General features: G+C 49.0%; 6 protein-coding genes across 6 annotated transcripts; 2 read left to right on the top strand and 4 right to left on the bottom strand.

The window, feature by feature from the left end:
- Positions 1-4390: 4390 nt before the first annotated feature.
- Positions 4391-4846, bottom strand: NCS54_01119000 (Fungal-trans domain-containing protein; the record flags this gene model as incomplete). The annotated part of the gene is made up of 1 exon (XM_053156473.1): positions 4391-4846. The coding sequence occupies one exon, from the start codon at positions 4844-4846 to the stop codon at positions 4391-4393; it is 456 nt and encodes a 151-aa protein (XP_053012448.1).
- A 1470-nt stretch (positions 4847-6316) lies between these two features.
- Positions 6317-6581, bottom strand: NCS54_01118900 (Hypothetical protein; the record flags this gene model as incomplete). Its single annotated transcript, XM_053156472.1, has 2 exons — positions 6317-6515; positions 6568-6581. The coding sequence occupies 2 exons, from the start codon at positions 6579-6581 to the stop codon at positions 6317-6319; spliced, it is 213 nt and encodes a 70-aa protein (XP_053012447.1).
- A 1948-nt stretch (positions 6582-8529) lies between these two features.
- NCS54_01118800 (Hypothetical protein) lies at positions 8530-9579 on the top strand (the record flags this gene model as incomplete). The annotated part of the gene is made up of 3 exons (XM_053156471.1): positions 8530-8537; positions 8588-8774; positions 8818-9579. 3 exons carry the CDS (start codon positions 8530-8532, stop codon positions 9577-9579), a joined length of 957 nt encoding a protein of 318 aa, XP_053012446.1.
- A 1200-nt stretch (positions 9580-10779) lies between these two features.
- NCS54_01118700 (FAD-binding-3 domain-containing protein) lies at positions 10780-12048 on the bottom strand (the record flags this gene model as incomplete). Its single annotated transcript, XM_053156470.1, has 1 exon — positions 10780-12048. The coding sequence occupies one exon, from the start codon at positions 12046-12048 to the stop codon at positions 10780-10782; it is 1269 nt and encodes a 422-aa protein (XP_053012445.1).
- Positions 12049-13266: 1218 nt separating this feature from the next.
- Positions 13267-14910, top strand: NCS54_01118600 (2-(3-amino-3-carboxypropyl)histidine synthase subunit 2; the record flags this gene model as incomplete). Its single annotated transcript, XM_053156469.1, has 1 exon — positions 13267-14910. The coding sequence occupies one exon, from the start codon at positions 13267-13269 to the stop codon at positions 14908-14910; it is 1644 nt and encodes a 547-aa protein (XP_053012444.1).
- A 713-nt stretch (positions 14911-15623) lies between these two features.
- On the bottom strand, positions 15624-16291 carry NCS54_01118500 (Hypothetical protein; the record flags this gene model as incomplete). Its single annotated transcript, XM_053156468.1, has 2 exons — positions 15624-16187; positions 16238-16291. The coding sequence occupies 2 exons, from the start codon at positions 16289-16291 to the stop codon at positions 15624-15626; spliced, it is 618 nt and encodes a 205-aa protein (XP_053012443.1).
- Positions 16292-17054: the final 763 nt, after the last annotated feature.

Here is a 17054-nt window from a genome sequence, read left to right as displayed (position 1 = left end):
TATAACCTTTATATTAATATAATTAAAATAATAATTAAAATAATTAAAGATTACTTTATAGGCTAAATCTTAATAAAAATAATATATATAAAATATAATCTTAAAACTAAAAGCCTTAATATAAAAAAAAAGACTTTATATTTTAGAAAATTTCTTTAAAAAAATATATTTAAAAACTTAGCCTAATATTATATTAATAAGAAATAAGATTTTTATAAATTAAAGTTATTTATTAATAATACTTAGTTACTAAAATTAATCTTAAGAATAAGATTAATAAAAAAGAGACCTTATATTATAATTATAATATAAGCTAGGCAAGGAAGCCTAATAAAATACCTTAACTAAGTAATAGACTAAGGGGATTAAATTTTATTCTTATTAGTCCTAAGATTAAAAGATAAAAATATTAATTTTACCTTAGGTTAAATATTAAAATAATTAATTTAATTAAATAATAATAAGGATATAAAATATATTTATTATATTTTCTTATATAATAGCTACCTTAGCTATTAATATAACTTAGTTATACTTCATACCTTTAAGTATATTACTAGATATAATACCCCTATCATTTAAGCATAGCGCAACTACTCTATCTACTAATATAAACCTAGCATAACCGGTTTATCCCTTAGGAATATACACAATCATTATATTTTATTAGAGAAAACAAAACACACCAACCACACAGCCAAAAATCTTCTAATACATCTTTCTTTCAGTGACTTTTCGAAGAGGGATTTCACACACTTTTCCGTAATCTCAATATCATAGAAAATAATAAGGGCAACTAATCAATTGATAGTAATAATAATCACGCCAAAAAAGAGAGCCCCAAAGCTCCCCTTTCTCGACTTAATTAGTAAAGAAGATGATAATAGTGGAAGGTCTAAGGCCTCTAACTCCTTTTCTACGTACAAGAAATTGCCCAATAGCCCAAAACGGCTTAGCACCCATTTCCCCCAACTCAATATTAAAGGGGAAAGCTACTACATAAAGGGGATTTTAACCTCTTTAGTTAGTTAAGATATAAGCTATTTATTATAAATAGAGCTAGCTTTAATACGTTATTAAAGCTATTAATAATTATATAGATAAACCTTATTAATTTAAGCCTATTAAGACCTTTAGCTTTAGGTATAGAGCCTTTATTATTAAAATTACTAAGATATTAATTATAATACTTTGATCCCTATTTTAGGTGGCATAAAGTTAAATAATAATAATTAATCTTATTTATTAATATAAACCTAGTATAACTAGTTTATCCCTTAGGAATATATATAATTATTATATATTATAAGGTTAAATTACTTTTTAATATTATATATAATTCTAAGTATATAAATTTTATATTAATTAAATTATAAAATTAAAAGTTAAGCTTAGAAATATTAATACTTATAATATATATAAATAATTAAAAACCTAGAGCCCTGTCCTAAAGGTAGGAGAATTTTCTATATTACCACCTCCAGATACTACTAACTGTCAGGACTCGAGAGGTAGAGGTTATAGTTCTGACTTACCAGAGTTGGTCTCTCCGAGGACGTGTTGAGTGACCTGAGATGCCAAAAGGGCGGCATCCGCTTGGTACTGTCCAACGTTGCTAGAGACATTGACATGGGACATCAATGACTTCAGGTCGGTCGTGGTAGACCACTGGCGACACGATCAGAGACAGTTTGTGGATAGTTGTGATGAGAGAAGAACTTGAGATAGTTCTTGGCGGCCGGCTTGAGATATGTAAGGAGAGACTTAGCGCTCCACCCCGAAGACGTTGGAAGATAGTACCCGCCAGCTTGGATCAAGGGTTTTCCCACACTGCGGCCCACGGCCAGATTCCACTTGGACTCGGAAGAGGCCTCTGCCTCTAGCGTCCAGGTCGTGTTAACAAATCCAGCATTCGTAACGACAGCGTGAGGCTTTCCACCTGGTCCGGTGTATGGGTAAACTTGGAAACGATCAGCATTTGTTCGGGCGGCGGTTGCCAATCAACTCTTACTATCCTGCGCAGTCGGGTTAGAGGAATTCGCCCTTCAGAAAGGGGTAGATGGATTCACTGGCTCGTTGCCTAGTTCCACGGCCCTGACAGATGGCATGTATCGTGCGATGTCTTTGGCAGCAAGGATAGCGTTGGTCAGATTGTCGCTGCCCCGGTTCAGCCCTGGCACTTAATGAGTCGCTGTTCGATGCAATGGGGTTGTCACAAGTAGGATGTACCAAACACAGAGAGACCAGGATACTTGGCGGTTGCTTTAAGATAACGCTTTCCGTAGTAAAAGCGTCTGTCAAAGGAGCCCGGTTCAATTTCGTAGTAGTAAAGATATTCGTCCAGGTCTGGTTTGTATTCACCCCAATCACTATTTCCACAGTCAGCGGAAGTTCTTCAATCTGGCCAAAACCCTGCAACTGACTCTTCTCCCGCCCCAGGCGGACATCAGGCCAGACTCCGGAAACGCTCTTCAGGTTTCCCATGCACTTGAGTGTGAGGCTCACGTTCTGGAGGTACTCTGCAAAGCCATAAGCAAAGCTACGCAGACAGCCAGCTCATCCAAGTTGATCAATGTGCTCAGGATGGGGAAGCAAACGAGAATCCAACGGAGCAGGGTCAAGAAGGGCACTTCGATCTGGCGGGCTTTTTGGGAGACTGAGCACTGCTGAGCCTGCGTCACAGGCTGTAACGATTGCAAGAATGGCGAGGAACTTCATTGTCGTGTCTAATGACTTGCAGCTCGGGTTTGGAGTGAAGTAGATGAGAGCGTATATCCTCAATGTGTTGGTCAGTATTGTGCGTGCAGAAAGCATTCCTTTTATACACGGTCACTCAAGTACACGTAAAGAGCTTGCAGCAACACATTTAACGGGGTTAGAGATGCCAACTCATTTCCCGGCTCCAGCTCCAGCTCCAGCCCCCGCCCCCGGACCCAGGATCTCGGGAGCGCGGGGAAAGTCCCGTCGATCGAGCGTATACGCGTACTGCTTGCTGTCAAATTGCAAGCATTGTTCGGTCGCTTCGCACAAAGCTGGCCCGAGAGTTGTACTCTCCGGCTTTGTTCTCAACGTTACATACCGAGACAAGTCAGGTTTGGCTACCCAATAATCGGCATCTGAAGCAGACCCAGCACCAAGTCGGATGAGTATAGCACCGAAAACATGATCCGATAGTCACCTGGTGTGCTTGCTTGCCCCATGGGGAAAGCAGCGGAGTGTCGGGGCGGGTTTTCGTTTCATTGGCTATTTCTCCGACCCCTGCTTGGATGGTCTTCACTACAGAGGGCTTGACTCCACGAATGCAGGGTAGTGATGGCATCGATTAAAATGAAGTGATCTAATGATATGAGAGGTAGTCAGGAGAGGCAAATTCTTTTAGGGATTTTCTTGAGCAAGGCTTGAAAGTGCTGGCTTGTTTGTCTCAAAATTAGACAGGAATGTCAACGCTTCCTCTGCGTCAGATGAGGTGTAACAGGGGCAGACAGTCTCCCCAGGATTGAAAGGAATTGCTAAGTTGAAGAGAGTCCAGTCTTGTTTACAATCGACGGTTGCACGACCGCCTTCAACGCCCTCTGATCATGCAAAAAAGTAGCCTCCAGATCCAGCCAGTGCTTGATAAGCTCAACACGAAGCGAACGACTGTCGTGATCGCATCCGATGCCGTTATTCGCCAAAAGTCTCACTGGGCGCCTGCAAAGACCCCATCTGTCCCCAATCATCGGGTTCCATGGTAATATAGATTTTTGGCTCTTACTGGCACTATTAATGTATTACGATTCGTCAAGTCCCCTTGTTATACAAGATGTGCCCCGGTTGATGCAGCTTCTAAGCCAGGGTCCTCCAGAGGAAGGTGATGCTCCAGGAGGAACCTGACTATCCACTTGTCATGTTTGTGCGTTTGCAACTCGCAAGGCTTTAGGCAGGTCTCCTGGAAGATGTGTAGGCACTTTTTCTAGAAGCCTTGTAAGTTGACAATCAAGCACCGTGGAGTTATCACCTACCGAGTTTGATAGAGATGGCCAGTATCTTTCAAGCTCTGTAATGGCTTCAAAATTTGACTGCAACATTGCTCGAATCTCAGCGGCATCATGCCCATCGCCAAACATAAGCATATGAAGCAAGACGGCCGAGGAGACGACTGCCCCGTACCCCACTCCTACGTAGATTATCTCGCAATCTGGAAGTTCTCTCGATAGTTTAATGAGTCGACTCTGAGAGGCAGCATGCTGCTTGCAAAGCGCCGCATACGCTTTTGACTTGCTGGTTTTCGGTCGATCGATGTCGAGGAACTGAAAGAACAGAAGAGTTGAGTAATGATGAAATCCAGTATGAAGGGCCATAGAAGGGCCTCCAAGTCCTTTCCTGGCGTGACAGTGGACATTCTCATCACTCATTCTTTGTCGTCTGGAAGCCCGGCTTGCCAGAGGCGAAGGTTTTCCGCAAGTACTGCGACACGTTGTTCAACAAAGTCGTCGGTGAGCTCACCCTGAACCAACTGCTTATTCAAGTCATGAATTGGTCCAAACTGCTCTTCCAGCATAATATTGTATGCCCACAGACCCGGGGTAGCCTGGCGGACAAGATCAGAGTCAGTTGAATTGCCATCGAGGCGGTGAAAGACATATTCATCGATTGGTAGACCCAAAGCCTGATCAGAGTCTCCCATGGCCCTCCGCAAGTTGCATCCCGCAGAGCACCATCGGTCGGCCATGTACAATGTCCACCACACTCTGCGTTTGGTTTCACGCAAAATTGGAGAGTCTTCAGGGTTCGGAGTGTCAAATCCGAGAATTTCAGCCATCCGTATGCCAATGCTGATATAGAGGGCCTCGGACTTTGAGTCCATGGCCGAATATGAGAGGTTGGCGAGAAGAACGCAGGTCTGGATATTTTCTAGGCAGACGTTTCCCACGTCGGAATGTAGAAAAGCCTTTGATTCAGCAAAAAGGGAGGATTCCATGGAACGTAGTCTTTGTTGTGGATGAAAACGGCAGCCAAAAGCCAGAATCGCGTAGAGCGGCCCGCGTTTCAAGCTCGAATCGCGCACTTGAGTCCGGAGGGTGGGAAGGTGAAACAAGCTATGAGGCCTGTGAAGAACGTAATGGACGTAGTTTTCAAAAAGATCCTGAACCATGTCGGGAGAAAGATCAAAGGCTCGAGTTTGTTTTGTCGAGCTTGTAGTTGTTGTTGGACGATAAGCAATGGTGGCTATTGGCTTGCTCCCTTGTTTAAACGAGCAGGAAAGGTGCCGTCGAACGCATGTGTCGCATGGTCTTCCGGGTCCTGGGCGGAAGCATTTCTTCCTTATTGCCCTACAATTGGAACATGCTGTGAGGTTTCTCATTAGTAATGCTCCTGGGCCACTTGGCGTTGGCGTTGAAATGCAATGAAGCAATTTATTAGGGAGAGGGTTTACATGCCTCTGCACCCCCAAAGATGGGGAGCGGGGCTGGTGGTTGAAATATCACGTGCTGTGTATCTGACGAGGCAAATGCAATGGCTCAGATCCTTGGCTTCTACGACCCCCGGTTCTCCAAGCTTCGCGACTTGATGCAATAGTCCATCCCGTCCGGACATGATATCGGGGCCAGTCTGTGCCTGAACATTAATGGCGACGAAAATGTGGTGGAAATATTGGGGAGAGGGGGGCTCGCTGACCCATCGATCGAGAAGGCCTGGCCCCTGTCGTGCCTCCGCCGGGGCTTTGATCCAAGAGCCACTTCAGCAGATGGGATGCGAGCCGGACTCAATCACAATCCGTACGTCGCTTAACCCCCTACTCACAGACGAGGGCGCCAATACTGCGTTCTGGAGATCCGGCGTGTTGGGCTCAGTCAACGGCCACACGAACGCGAGGGCCATGGTCAAGATCCTCCCCTGCTTCTAGCTTGGCGGCAAAAGTGCAGAAGGTGGCCATCGCCTCCTGTCCACTGAGGCCATGGAGCTGGCGCTCACAGAGCATGCGAATGAGGTGAATTTAGTCACAAGGCGTCCCGGGAGACGCGGGCTTGGGATATACCTCACCGGACCTAGCTCAGGAAGCGTCGGAGGCAAGCTGCCAGATGGTCGTGTTGGATAGGGTAGTGGATGGCGCGGTTCGATCGTGGTTGTGGACCGACACAGGAAAGTTACGATCACGTAGATCATGAACAGGATGCTGAGTGCAGAGCATCCTTCCCCAGCAGCGTTTATTAAGAGAGTTTGGGAGATACTCAGAGTCTGCAAGAACAACTTCGGAGGCACATTATTATTGACCAGAATCGAAAGAAGTACCAGTACCTCAATTTGATCTACTATAGACAGGCCACAGTCATATCTATTGGGTTGGAGTTGCCGAAGGCGTAGCTTCAACGGGTGGAGGAGGCGGCGGTCCTTCTTCCTCCTTGGCAGGGGTAAATGCTGCCCCGTCCAGTGGAATCTCTCCCACAGCTCCTCCAGATACTTCGGTTCCGTCAACATTGGCTGATGCTGCTGCCGAGAGCTTCGAGTAGTTGACCAGCGAAGCCTCGTTTGGCCTATGAGAGTTCAGTTAGCAAGCTTCAAGCCCGAGTTAAGGATCTCTCTTACGGATTGATTGCCATGACTTGGCCGTTTTGGCAATGGGGACCAGTCGCACAATAGAGATAGATGGGGTCTGTACTGGTCAAAGGCAAATTAAAGGTCCCAACCGTAGTCTGCCCAGCCTCGAACGGGATGTGCCCGCTATGGATGGCTCCAGCCACCGTCGCCTGCAACGGTTGACATGGGGCGTCCTCGGCACTCTGAGTGACTGTGTGGTTCCCTGAGCTGAACTGGAATTGGATTACGTCGCCAACCGCGGCCCTGATCAAATTGGGAACAAATGTGTCCTGGGGACCGCCAACCACCACCGGTATAAGCCTATTGGCTCGTCGCTCGAGGGGGGGATTCGTTCGAACTACCATGTCTTAGCTTTTGGGAGTTTCAAACACAGATCGAGGTACTGACTTGTAAATTGCCTCTTCGTTTCAAGCTTCGGTAACAGAGCCGGCTCTGATTGATGCACTTCAATAAGCGGCATGGCGACGACGACTGCCGCCAGTAGCCCATATGCCAACATTAACATGATCATTTATCCTTCGGTAATGCGTAGAACAAGGAGAGGCTGTGAATGATGTATCCTCCAGTGATACCTTCAACCGCCCGAGATTGTACTCGGTAGGAATTACAGTGAATAAGACAGAAAGAACGAAGAGAAGAGAAAAGACGCCAGCGCTGTGGGATAGATCCAAGGTAGGATTCTGGAGTCTTTGGTCACGCCACATCTCTTATAGATAAATCTTGGGGGTTGTAAATTCATTACAAAGACGGGCAACATCCACTCTTGAGCCCTTGTTTGCAACACTCGAAACCACCCGAGAGTGGGCGAGACAACAAGAATGCGCAATGCGTCGCTAATATTGCCCAAATCTTGCTCCCGCGATGACGAACTCTTGTCGCATCCATGTCCCAACGTGTAGCCAAGCCGTCTGAAGAGGTTGTCTCAAACATCGTTGCAGGTGTGCCGAGAAGACTGGCTCCAGTCATCCCTCGCCTGTGATTGGATCATCATGGAGACGTTTACGAAACAAGCAATTAGAAAGCAGCTGAGATTCAGTTCTGATGCAAATCAGGCACTGACCTTTTGTGTCATCGCCCCTGTCAGAAGAGGTTTCATTGATCGGGATGTGGGCGGTGGAACAGATGACACCCTAACTTTGGTGTCCTGAAACGTGAAACTCAACGGCCCATGAAGATCTTGAAACCAGGCTCAAGCCGCTGACAAAGCGATAAATCCGTATATCCAGGCTTCAAGCTCGGAGAATATAATCGGCATTCGGAGTGCTGTCCATCACATACGACCATACCCACCGGAGAACTCGGGATCCCGTCCGCTCTCCCATAGATAAGCCGGTGAGGGGCGGATTAGTAGTTGGGTCGGTGACGACCAGCGAATCCCCGCTGTTGTATGTTTTTTTACCCATTGATCCAGCAACTCTGTCTCATTTTTGCACTATCATTCCCTAAAGTTGCACCTTTGGCCAGCCAGAATGACCCTCGTGGGTGTAGAAATCTTCTCCCCACCTTTTGCCCTTGCCATATGTTCCTGACCCTGCCCTTTGAAGGTGCCAAACCCAACAGCGCTTGCTCTTATAAGCAGTCCTCTACATCTTCTTGACCCAGTTACTTACTCGTTTTCATTTCAAAGATTATGGTGCTGAAAACAAAATGGCTGTCATATGTTGTTGCCAATCTGACCAGCATCACCACCGACCTCAGCACAAACACCATACCCCTCAGTGCGAGGGCTCAGGGGAGATCCATCATGTTATCACCGCTACGAACGCACCATCCGCTTCCTGGTCATGAGCTAGTGGCTTCTCAAAGTTCTCATGAATCGCCCTGTCAGCCCCGCCCGGCCCGTTTGGCCAACGCAGCTTCCTGTTGAATAGAGCAAACGTGACATGATTGCAATATGCCCTGCTCCTGCGTTCGTGAACTTGGTTTGCTTCGATCCTCCAACACTATTGCATGCCTTTGTGAGCATTCTTCTATTCTTTTGTCCCCATTATTCTCAACAGTAGCCCAGAAGCAACCCCAAAATCTCCTCATTAGCCAGTCTTCTAACCAATATCGACCCCATTTCGTCGGCCAGTTCTCCTCTCCAAGCACGTACCGACCCTAGCCTTCTCAGTCTCAACCCGCCAGTGACCTTCCGCAGACCGGCCAGAAATCATAGTGGTCACGATGCTCAGGCTCAATATTGTCGTGTGTATGTTAGTGGCGGGTGTAACAGGGGCGGCATGCCTGTTGGCCTAGAACCCTGAGCAACACGAGGATCAGAGCGCCCAGTTTGTTGACGACAAAGGCTACGATAGCCTAGAAGAACAGAACGACCAGTCCTCCGACCAAGAGAGCCGTGATAGTTCCGAAAGCAAGGCCAAAGGAGAGCCTGTGTGGCTCCTGCGACACATCGACGACGAAGGCGACCCCAGGCAGTGGGCACTCTACATGTTTGGGAAAGTATACGAGCTTCGTGTCGTACGGAATGCACCCTACCGCTACTCAATCATTTGTTCTCCACGATTCGAAGCACACGTCACCGACGGTGTCCGACTATATCCGAGAACGGGCTTTCATCATATGAGTCCAGAGAGACTCTGCGTGGGAGGTACTCCTGAGCTTCACATGACCTACTACCTTGCCGGTTGCTACATCTGCATGGTTGGGAAGACACGTTTGACACCAGGTGAGGTTCAGCAAGCTTTTAGCAGGGTCAAGGTCGACTTTGGAGTGTTCATTGCCACTTTCCTTTGCCAGAGCTTCCTGGACAGGTTTCTTAAGAAGATCATTGCACGAAGGGATCGAACCCCCCGCTGCAAGAAGTCTATCAGCCAGGTTATCACAGACAAGCGATTGACCAGGTTCAACCCCAGGTCGAAGAGAAGACTCCATGAAAGCCAGGTCAACCATGGTGGACTGTTTCAAGGTCAAGAGATACCGGTCTTGGAATCGCAAACGAAACCAGATTCTGTGCAAGATGGCGATCAGGCGAGACAGGAAGCATCGCCTTCTACTTGATAACTTGACAACTTGACAACTGAGACTGATTTCTCGAGCTTGAGGTGATCTATCTCTGATTACTGTCACCAGGACCGTTGTCATGCGGGTAAGTGTCAGTCTTCTTGGGCCTGGCCATTCTAACACATGAATAAAACTTATCAGATCCAGCCAAAGCGCTTCCAAGCGGTCATTCATTCAGACTTTTGGAGAGGTTTATTTCGACGGGAGTGTGGCGTTTACGTTTTACTCTTTGGTCAGTGAGTAGGAGTCGAGGCTCACATACTACCTAGCTGAAAATCGTTGTCGACCGCGCTGGCTCATTTGCTCACGAATCACCCATTTTCTCCTTCGTGCTTTGAGATTCAACAATAGCTGGTGAATGTTTTCCTTCACAACGGTGATCCCTCCAGAGGACATGTCCGCCCTTCAGTTGGCATAACACACCAAGAAAGAGGAAGAAAAACATGAACATGGTGGCACGCAGTCCTCATAACTCCTCTGGTCAAACTCTCAGGTGAGCCGCAGATACTTATGAGGGATGGCTTCTTATACTCTCCTGAGATTACCTTTGCCTGAGACTAGGTAGTCAACGCCTTTCTAGGCAAAGACGTTAAGAGTTAGGGTTGCCTCACGGGGTTTGCCACGTCTGGTGACATTTGAACTATGTTTGTTCTTTCATCCTCCATCTTTCACTTGGCAGGTTCGTTAAACCTGCCCAAGATTCATTTTGATGCTGGTTACTGGAAGCCGGTCCCCTACCCTATCCTTCCCTCAAGAGGAATCAAGAAACATATGGATTGCTGATACAGCAGGCCCAGTCACTTGCTTTGGATGATTTGCCAGAATGAGGCCGTGGCTGTAGATAGAAAGATTGCGCACGGTTCCCTAAACAATACCACGTTAGTTCTTCAGCGGCATCGTAACGGTAGAGGACAACTGGGAATACACCTACCTCTGTAACTTGTGCTATGTTCCATGTTGAGGTAGACAAGGACACTGGCCTTGAAAGAAGTTGAAACCTCAATATCAAAATTGCGTATTCTGCGACTAAAGGGGGGTATCACTGAACGGTAGTCAGCCTGACTGCATCAAGCCCTTCCATCTGCCTCGTTTCCAACATCTTGCCATCAAGCAACCTAACTTTTCTCCTCTCACGTTCACATAATGCCCGCTCCTTCAATTCCGTGATATCAATTCCTCGTATGGGTAAGTTCAAGTTCACTTTCTCCCTACAACCCATCTGACAAAGTTGCCCACCATTAGCATCAGCCACAGTATCCAATATCGCAACCCGGAACTGTGTCCACTCCTCAATCGAGCCCTTGAATCCTTCAGAATCTTCATCGCTCGTGGTACCGCCAGCTTGTCATATGCCGATATAGCCTCTTTTAGCGAGTGCCCGTTGGAGAGCTGCTCCGCTAAGTCCCAGGAATCACACAGCGCCAAGTTGGCACCAAACCCAGCAAATGGGCTCACGGCATGGTTGCTATCCCCAATAAATACCACGGGCAGCTCGTTCATATTACCGTGGGAAAAGGCTGGCTTGTCTCGTGCGTTGTGTGAAAGAACCGTCTTTGGGTCTGTGTGCGCGACAATAGTCCTAAACGGCTCTTGCAACGCAGCACCTAGCTCAAGACCCCGATCGATCACAGCTTGGACTTGTTCTGAATTTTCCAGGTCAAGCACCGGAACTGGAGTGGCTTCGAGATGCCCAATACCCCAGAAGATGCTATTCTTGTCAACCGGAGAGAAGAAGCATGATATGCCGGTTCCTGACAGCATGAACCCCCAGTCTTTGTCCACCGGAGCAGGAGGATCATGCTCAAATCTCGATATGCCACCTCGAAGAATGGCCCCGGCAAAGTTGAGATTGTCATCTGGTCTTAAAAAGGCTCGGATCTTACTGCTAGCGCCATCTGCAGCAATGAGAAGATCACAGTCCTCGTCTGTGACGATGTCCTGGCTCTGTGTCTTTCTCGCAACCTGAACCCGAACTCGCCCATTATCAAGTCGGTGGGCCGAGACGCACCGCGTATTCCATTCAACCGCATCGCTCGGCCCAAGCCCTTCATGAATGGCTTGGCGGACGTCCTTTCGCGGCACTCGTATGCTGGAAGAGGGTAAACCTTCGATAGGCTCGTGCCTCAGGGTGATGTATTCCTTCCAGTCAGGCGCCCAGATCTTGAAGGCGCCAGCCCCATCAAGCCCTGAAACAGCCTTGTCGATGATCCTATCGAGAAGCCCCAGCTTCCGTAGCGCGAGGAGCCCTCCTGACGTGTTGTAACCGGTGAGTGATAGACTGTAGCCCTCGCGCTGAGCTGTGATTTCTGGAGAGTCGCGATCATAGATGAGGATTTTTGGCGGGTTCCATGCGGGGTTCCAAAGCCTGCGTAGCCCGACGACAAATGCCGATCCAGAAATACCTCCTCCAGCAACGATGATCGTCTTGCCTTCGAGGAAGTGGTGGCTTGGGGTCTCATTGCCCATGGTGACTGTTGGCTATTATCTCCACAATGCGAAGTGGTCGAGAGGTGAGGAGATCCATCGAACGCAGAGCATTTTCGATAAAGGACACATCGTCATTAAATATACTTGTTACACAAACATATCGACAATGGTAGTCGTAAATATTCGTTAGGGGCACGTCGCCAAGTGTCGCCATAGTTCGCTAGCCCCCGTTAAACCCGAACGGCAGTTGAGCCGTGCATTTACTGATTTCCCTTCTCAGAATACGTATTGCCTATTTCGGATAGGTCACGAACACCGTCCAAAGGGACCTGACGGCCACAGTCACTCCCGCGATATGTTTGGTGTAATTTCTTCTCTTAAAACGGCTCTTCAGGGGCCGTGGGGAAGAGTAGGATTATTGTTCATTGCGTAAGCTTCGCGTGAAAGATAGTGCACGAGAAATCATGCGACCGTTGGCTCACTGATCCCAGAAGCGTCGTCACCAGGCGGATATATCTTCTTAATTCGGAATTCATTACCACGGAGGATTCAAAGTGTCTACGACGTAGCAATGTCGCTCCGGGCTTCCTTCCAGAAGAAGGTTTCTTCGGTCACACCCCAACATTTGCCGGGCGCAAGTCGACGGGCACTTTTCAAAAGGGCACGGCCCGGCATCTTGATGCCTGAGAGAGAGATGATCGTCGGCGCTCATGACTACCAGAATACCACGGGAAAAGACATGTGTGGTTTTATAGGGGCATCTCAGGAAAAGCACTCGAGCTAGGTAGCCTCCCCTGCACTTCTCAGAGATCTAGCCTTACGAGTGCGGGACAGTCGCGATTGTAATGCTCGTCGTCTCATTCGCTCGTCATCTGGCTAGCCAAAAGCTGGGGCGATCCAGTCTGACCAACACGGCGCTTTGAGCAACAAATATCCAGATATCTTTATTGAAATTCTTAACAACTCAAATTGGAGAGACTGCTAAACACTATTACATCGCCATAAGTGCAAACATCTGGGTAGGATGTCACTAATCAGCCTAGAGGTTCAAGATATTCGGAATACTCCGCGACCTAGAATTGGTACCTCCCCCCCTCAAAATGTCAATGAAATTCGCACCATCACCCCGCCTTCACACCCGCTCTCCTCAAACCATCGATCAACCCCACCATGAAATATTCCCATCGCCATCACCACAACCACAAAAAATTCCACCATCCTCTACCACCAACATAAACCTTCTCCTCTCTTGCCGTCATGTCGTCCGAGCTCTCCGCTCCCCCTGTCCTCTCCACCCCGGACGACCATATCCTCGAAATCCCTGCGGCCGACTCCCTCCCCACATCCTCCCTTTCCAACGATGCCCTACGCTCCACATACGAGGTCGTTCGCACGGCCACAGAGATCCGCGCTGGAGGATGGCGGCGTGTAGGGCTACAGTTTCCAGACTTCATGCTCGTTGATGCACCGCGTGTGGTAGAGGCGCTGTTGAAGGAACTCGCTTCCCAGGACGAGCGCGAGGATTCGGCCGAGGACAAGGGCAAGGGAGAGAGGAGGATCTACATCCTCGCGGATAGTAGCTACAGTGCCTGCTGTGTCGATGAAATCGCGGCCGAGCATGTATCTGCACATGTTGTCGTTCACTATGGCCGCACGTGCCTTAGCCCAACAAGTCATCTCCCCGCGATATATGTCTATACGAGCCATGACCTAGACTACGATGCGACGCTCGCCGAGCTGGAGAAGGAGTTCAGTGACAAGGAATCAAAGTTGGTCGTCATGGCGGACCTCACATATCAAAACCACGTCGAAAAGCTCGTATCTCTGCTTCACGAACGAGGCTTTGCCAACGTCGTATCAACAGCCGTCACACACAACCCCGCGGCCCTCATCCCCAACCGCAAGATCATTTCCGACGCCGATGTTAGCGACGAAGAGCACTGGAAGTCTTACTCCCTTATCCACATCTCCGATCCTCCTTCCGCCCTGCTTCTCGCCCTTCACTCCCGCTTCGCGTCCCTACACATCCTCTCCACACCCTCCCCGACACTCGAGAACCCGACCTTCCGCACAGCTGGTCTCCTGCGACGCCGCTTCGCCAAGGTTCTGTCTCTCGCGTCCGCCGGCGTCATCGGTATCCTTGTCAACACTCTCTCGGTCGCCAATTACCTCACCTCCATCAATCTTATCCGCGAAAAGATTGCCCGTGCGGACAAGAAAAGCTATACTGTCGTCGTGGGCAAACTCAACCCTGCGAAACTCGCAAACTTTGCAGAGGTCGAGGGCTGGGTCGTTGTCGGATGTTGGGAGAGCGGTCTTATTGAGGATGATACTGGATACTGGCGGCCTGTTATCACACCATTCGAGCTCGAAGTCGCCCTGATGAGTGAGGAGGAGCGAGTCTGGGGAGGAGAATGGTGGGGAGGTATTGAGAAGCTGAAGTTGGATGACAAGCCTGCTCCTGCAGAGGAAGATCCGCCTCAAGCTAATGGCCATGAGGATGACGTCGCGGAGGAGGATCAATTCGACGATGTCCCTGGTGGCGTTGAAGGCGAAGAGTCTGCACCACCTGAATTCGACCTCCGCACTGGAAGACTCATTTCTTCGAGTCGGCCAATGCGACTACCAGTTCGCAAGAATCCCTCAGCCGTCGCAGGTGCTATCACAGCCAACGGTGACGCAAATGGGACATCTCATCAAACAGAAGCCCTCATCAAACACTCAGTGGGTGAATTGGTGAGCATCAACGGTGTCGCGAGTCCAGGTGCAGAATTCCTCCGATCGGGGCGCACATGGCAGGGTCTGGGTGGTGACTTTGACAATGAAGCGAGTACCCTTATTGAAGAAGGCAGAAGTGGGATCGCGAGAGGGTATCAGGTTGGCGAGGGAGGTCGCCATTGAAGGCAATCCGGACTTGTTCATATATGGCGATACCAGTTTCGGGCATATGGCGTTTGGAATGGGAAAATAGACCACGGGGATTGAGTCCAATTTATTCTCACTTCATTCAAATTTGTAATTTTGCTCATAAGTTGACTCGTGAAATGATGAGTCGTGCTATATACAAGAGAATCATGGCTAGGAGCAGCCTCCAGGGCATTCACTCCTCACTTACCATATCAATCCAAGCCTTCGCGATAAACCGTTCAACATGTGCAAGGAAATCCGGAAGCAGATCTTTGCGGGCTTCGTAATACGTAGAGACAAGGAAATCATCAACATTCAGACATGTTGGTCGTAGATCCATCCATCCAAATCCTTCAAGTATAGGAAATTCTTCTAGGGGCGTCATAAAGCGTGAGACCAATCCTTTGGCCATCATTACATCAGTTCTTCAGCTCGTTCCATTTTTCGTCTGCCGTACAACCTCGTCATTATTGGGAGGGAGTAGGGCTCATCGCCCATGGCACATTTGTAGTGCATGGGTATCTATCGTCTCGAGACAAATAAAAGCTCGTGGGGATGCGATCATCGCATGGTCATTAGGTTGGGTATTGTGATATTGGGGTAGTCGTATATGCGGAGAGCAGGTGACAGCCGAGGAATGTGTCTCAGACTAGCGCAGCTCCATGTTATTTTTGGATCGTTTTGTTTCAGGTACTCGACTGAGCCGCTTAGACGTAGACACGACGAGAGTGAGGGCGGCTGCCGCTGTAGCGAGAGCCAGAGCGAGATCGGCTGCTTCGGTGGCTGTGGCGGCTGGAGTGGTAGGAGCGGCGGCTGCTGTGGCTGCGGTCGTAGGCGCTCATGTGGCCGCCATGCATAAAAGCGACGACAGCGGTGGTGAAGAAGAAGATAATGTTCATGATGCCAAAGGCCCAGCAAGCCTTGAGCATGGAGCAGGGCTTGTCGTTGACAAGGTTGTAGCTGGGTCCAATGACACGGACATCGCCCACGGTGACATCCCAGTCCTCAGCGCGGCGGATGCTCACACAGTCTGAGTAGCGGACATAGCGCAGGTAGTAGACGGCAGCGATGAAGGCACCGAAGAAGAGGATGTCGACGAAAGCGACAAAGTGGGCGTTGGTGGAGGACCGGTGGTAGCTGAAGAGGGTGAAGAGGGTCCAGGCAAGTGCGAGCACCGAGACGATGAAGAGGATCAGGATGGAGTCGGGAGTGAGAGCGTTTTGCTTGACGAAACCATCGACGAACCAGGCGAGCATGCCCATGCAGGGGATCTAAGGTACTGTTAGCCATGTAGAGTCGAGATTGAAGCAGAGTAACTAACCAGAGTGACGATCTGAAGGACCCGAAAGAAGACGAACAGCAGCGCGAAGAACATTTTGGCGGTGTTTTCTCTGCTATGCGACTATGCGACGAGGGTGGTGGTGATGGGGATTTGCGCCCAAAAGTCGCAGAAGCGGGGAGTTTGCGACAATAGCCGATGACGTGTGCGACGACTTATACGAGGCGGACGAGAGAAGGAGGGCAGCAGAGAGAAGCGAGTCGCTGTCAATGCCCAATAGTGATGGCAACTTATATTGTCGTTGGATGGATGATAATGAAGGAGAGGAAAGATGATGGAGAGTGCGGAAGAGACGTCTGTTTTGTAGCACACACAAATAACCTCAGTTCGGTTCCAAGCTTTCCCAATCCAATCCATCCCACACACGCCAATTGCCTTTGCATCTAGGATCCTTGGTTTGTGAGGTGGCTGGGCTTGGAAAAGGATGGCGCAGGGCCACGAGGAGGGGGGATGACCCTTGTCAAGCACACCCCTGCGATTCTGGTTTTTTAGTGGTTGGGCGACCCGTTGGCGTGTTCCTTGTCAGCTCCTCCAGGGCCTTGGTCAGCTTTAGCTTCTCCCGTCTTTTTTTCCCACGCGAGGTAGGGCGTAGAATTGGTAGGTTGGGGTTTCATGCAGAGACTTGAAGAAGAAAAAGTCAATTTATTCGAGGAAAAATGCAGCCGGAATTGGGATGAACCGCTATAGCCGGCCATCCTCCATAGACATGGATTCATGCCCAGTTTCGGCATCCCCAGACTTTTACAGCTCATTAAGGCATTCCCTCCATCTCGTCAGAATCATGTTTCCCTGCCGGCCG

The sequence above is a fragment of the Fusarium falciforme genome, chromosome 9 (genome assembly GCF_026873545.1).
Source record: "Fusarium falciforme chromosome 9, complete sequence".
Taxonomy (NCBI): Eukaryota; Fungi; Ascomycota; class Sordariomycetes; order Hypocreales; family Nectriaceae; genus Fusarium; species Fusarium falciforme.
This window is presented reverse-complemented; position numbering and strand designations above follow the sequence as displayed.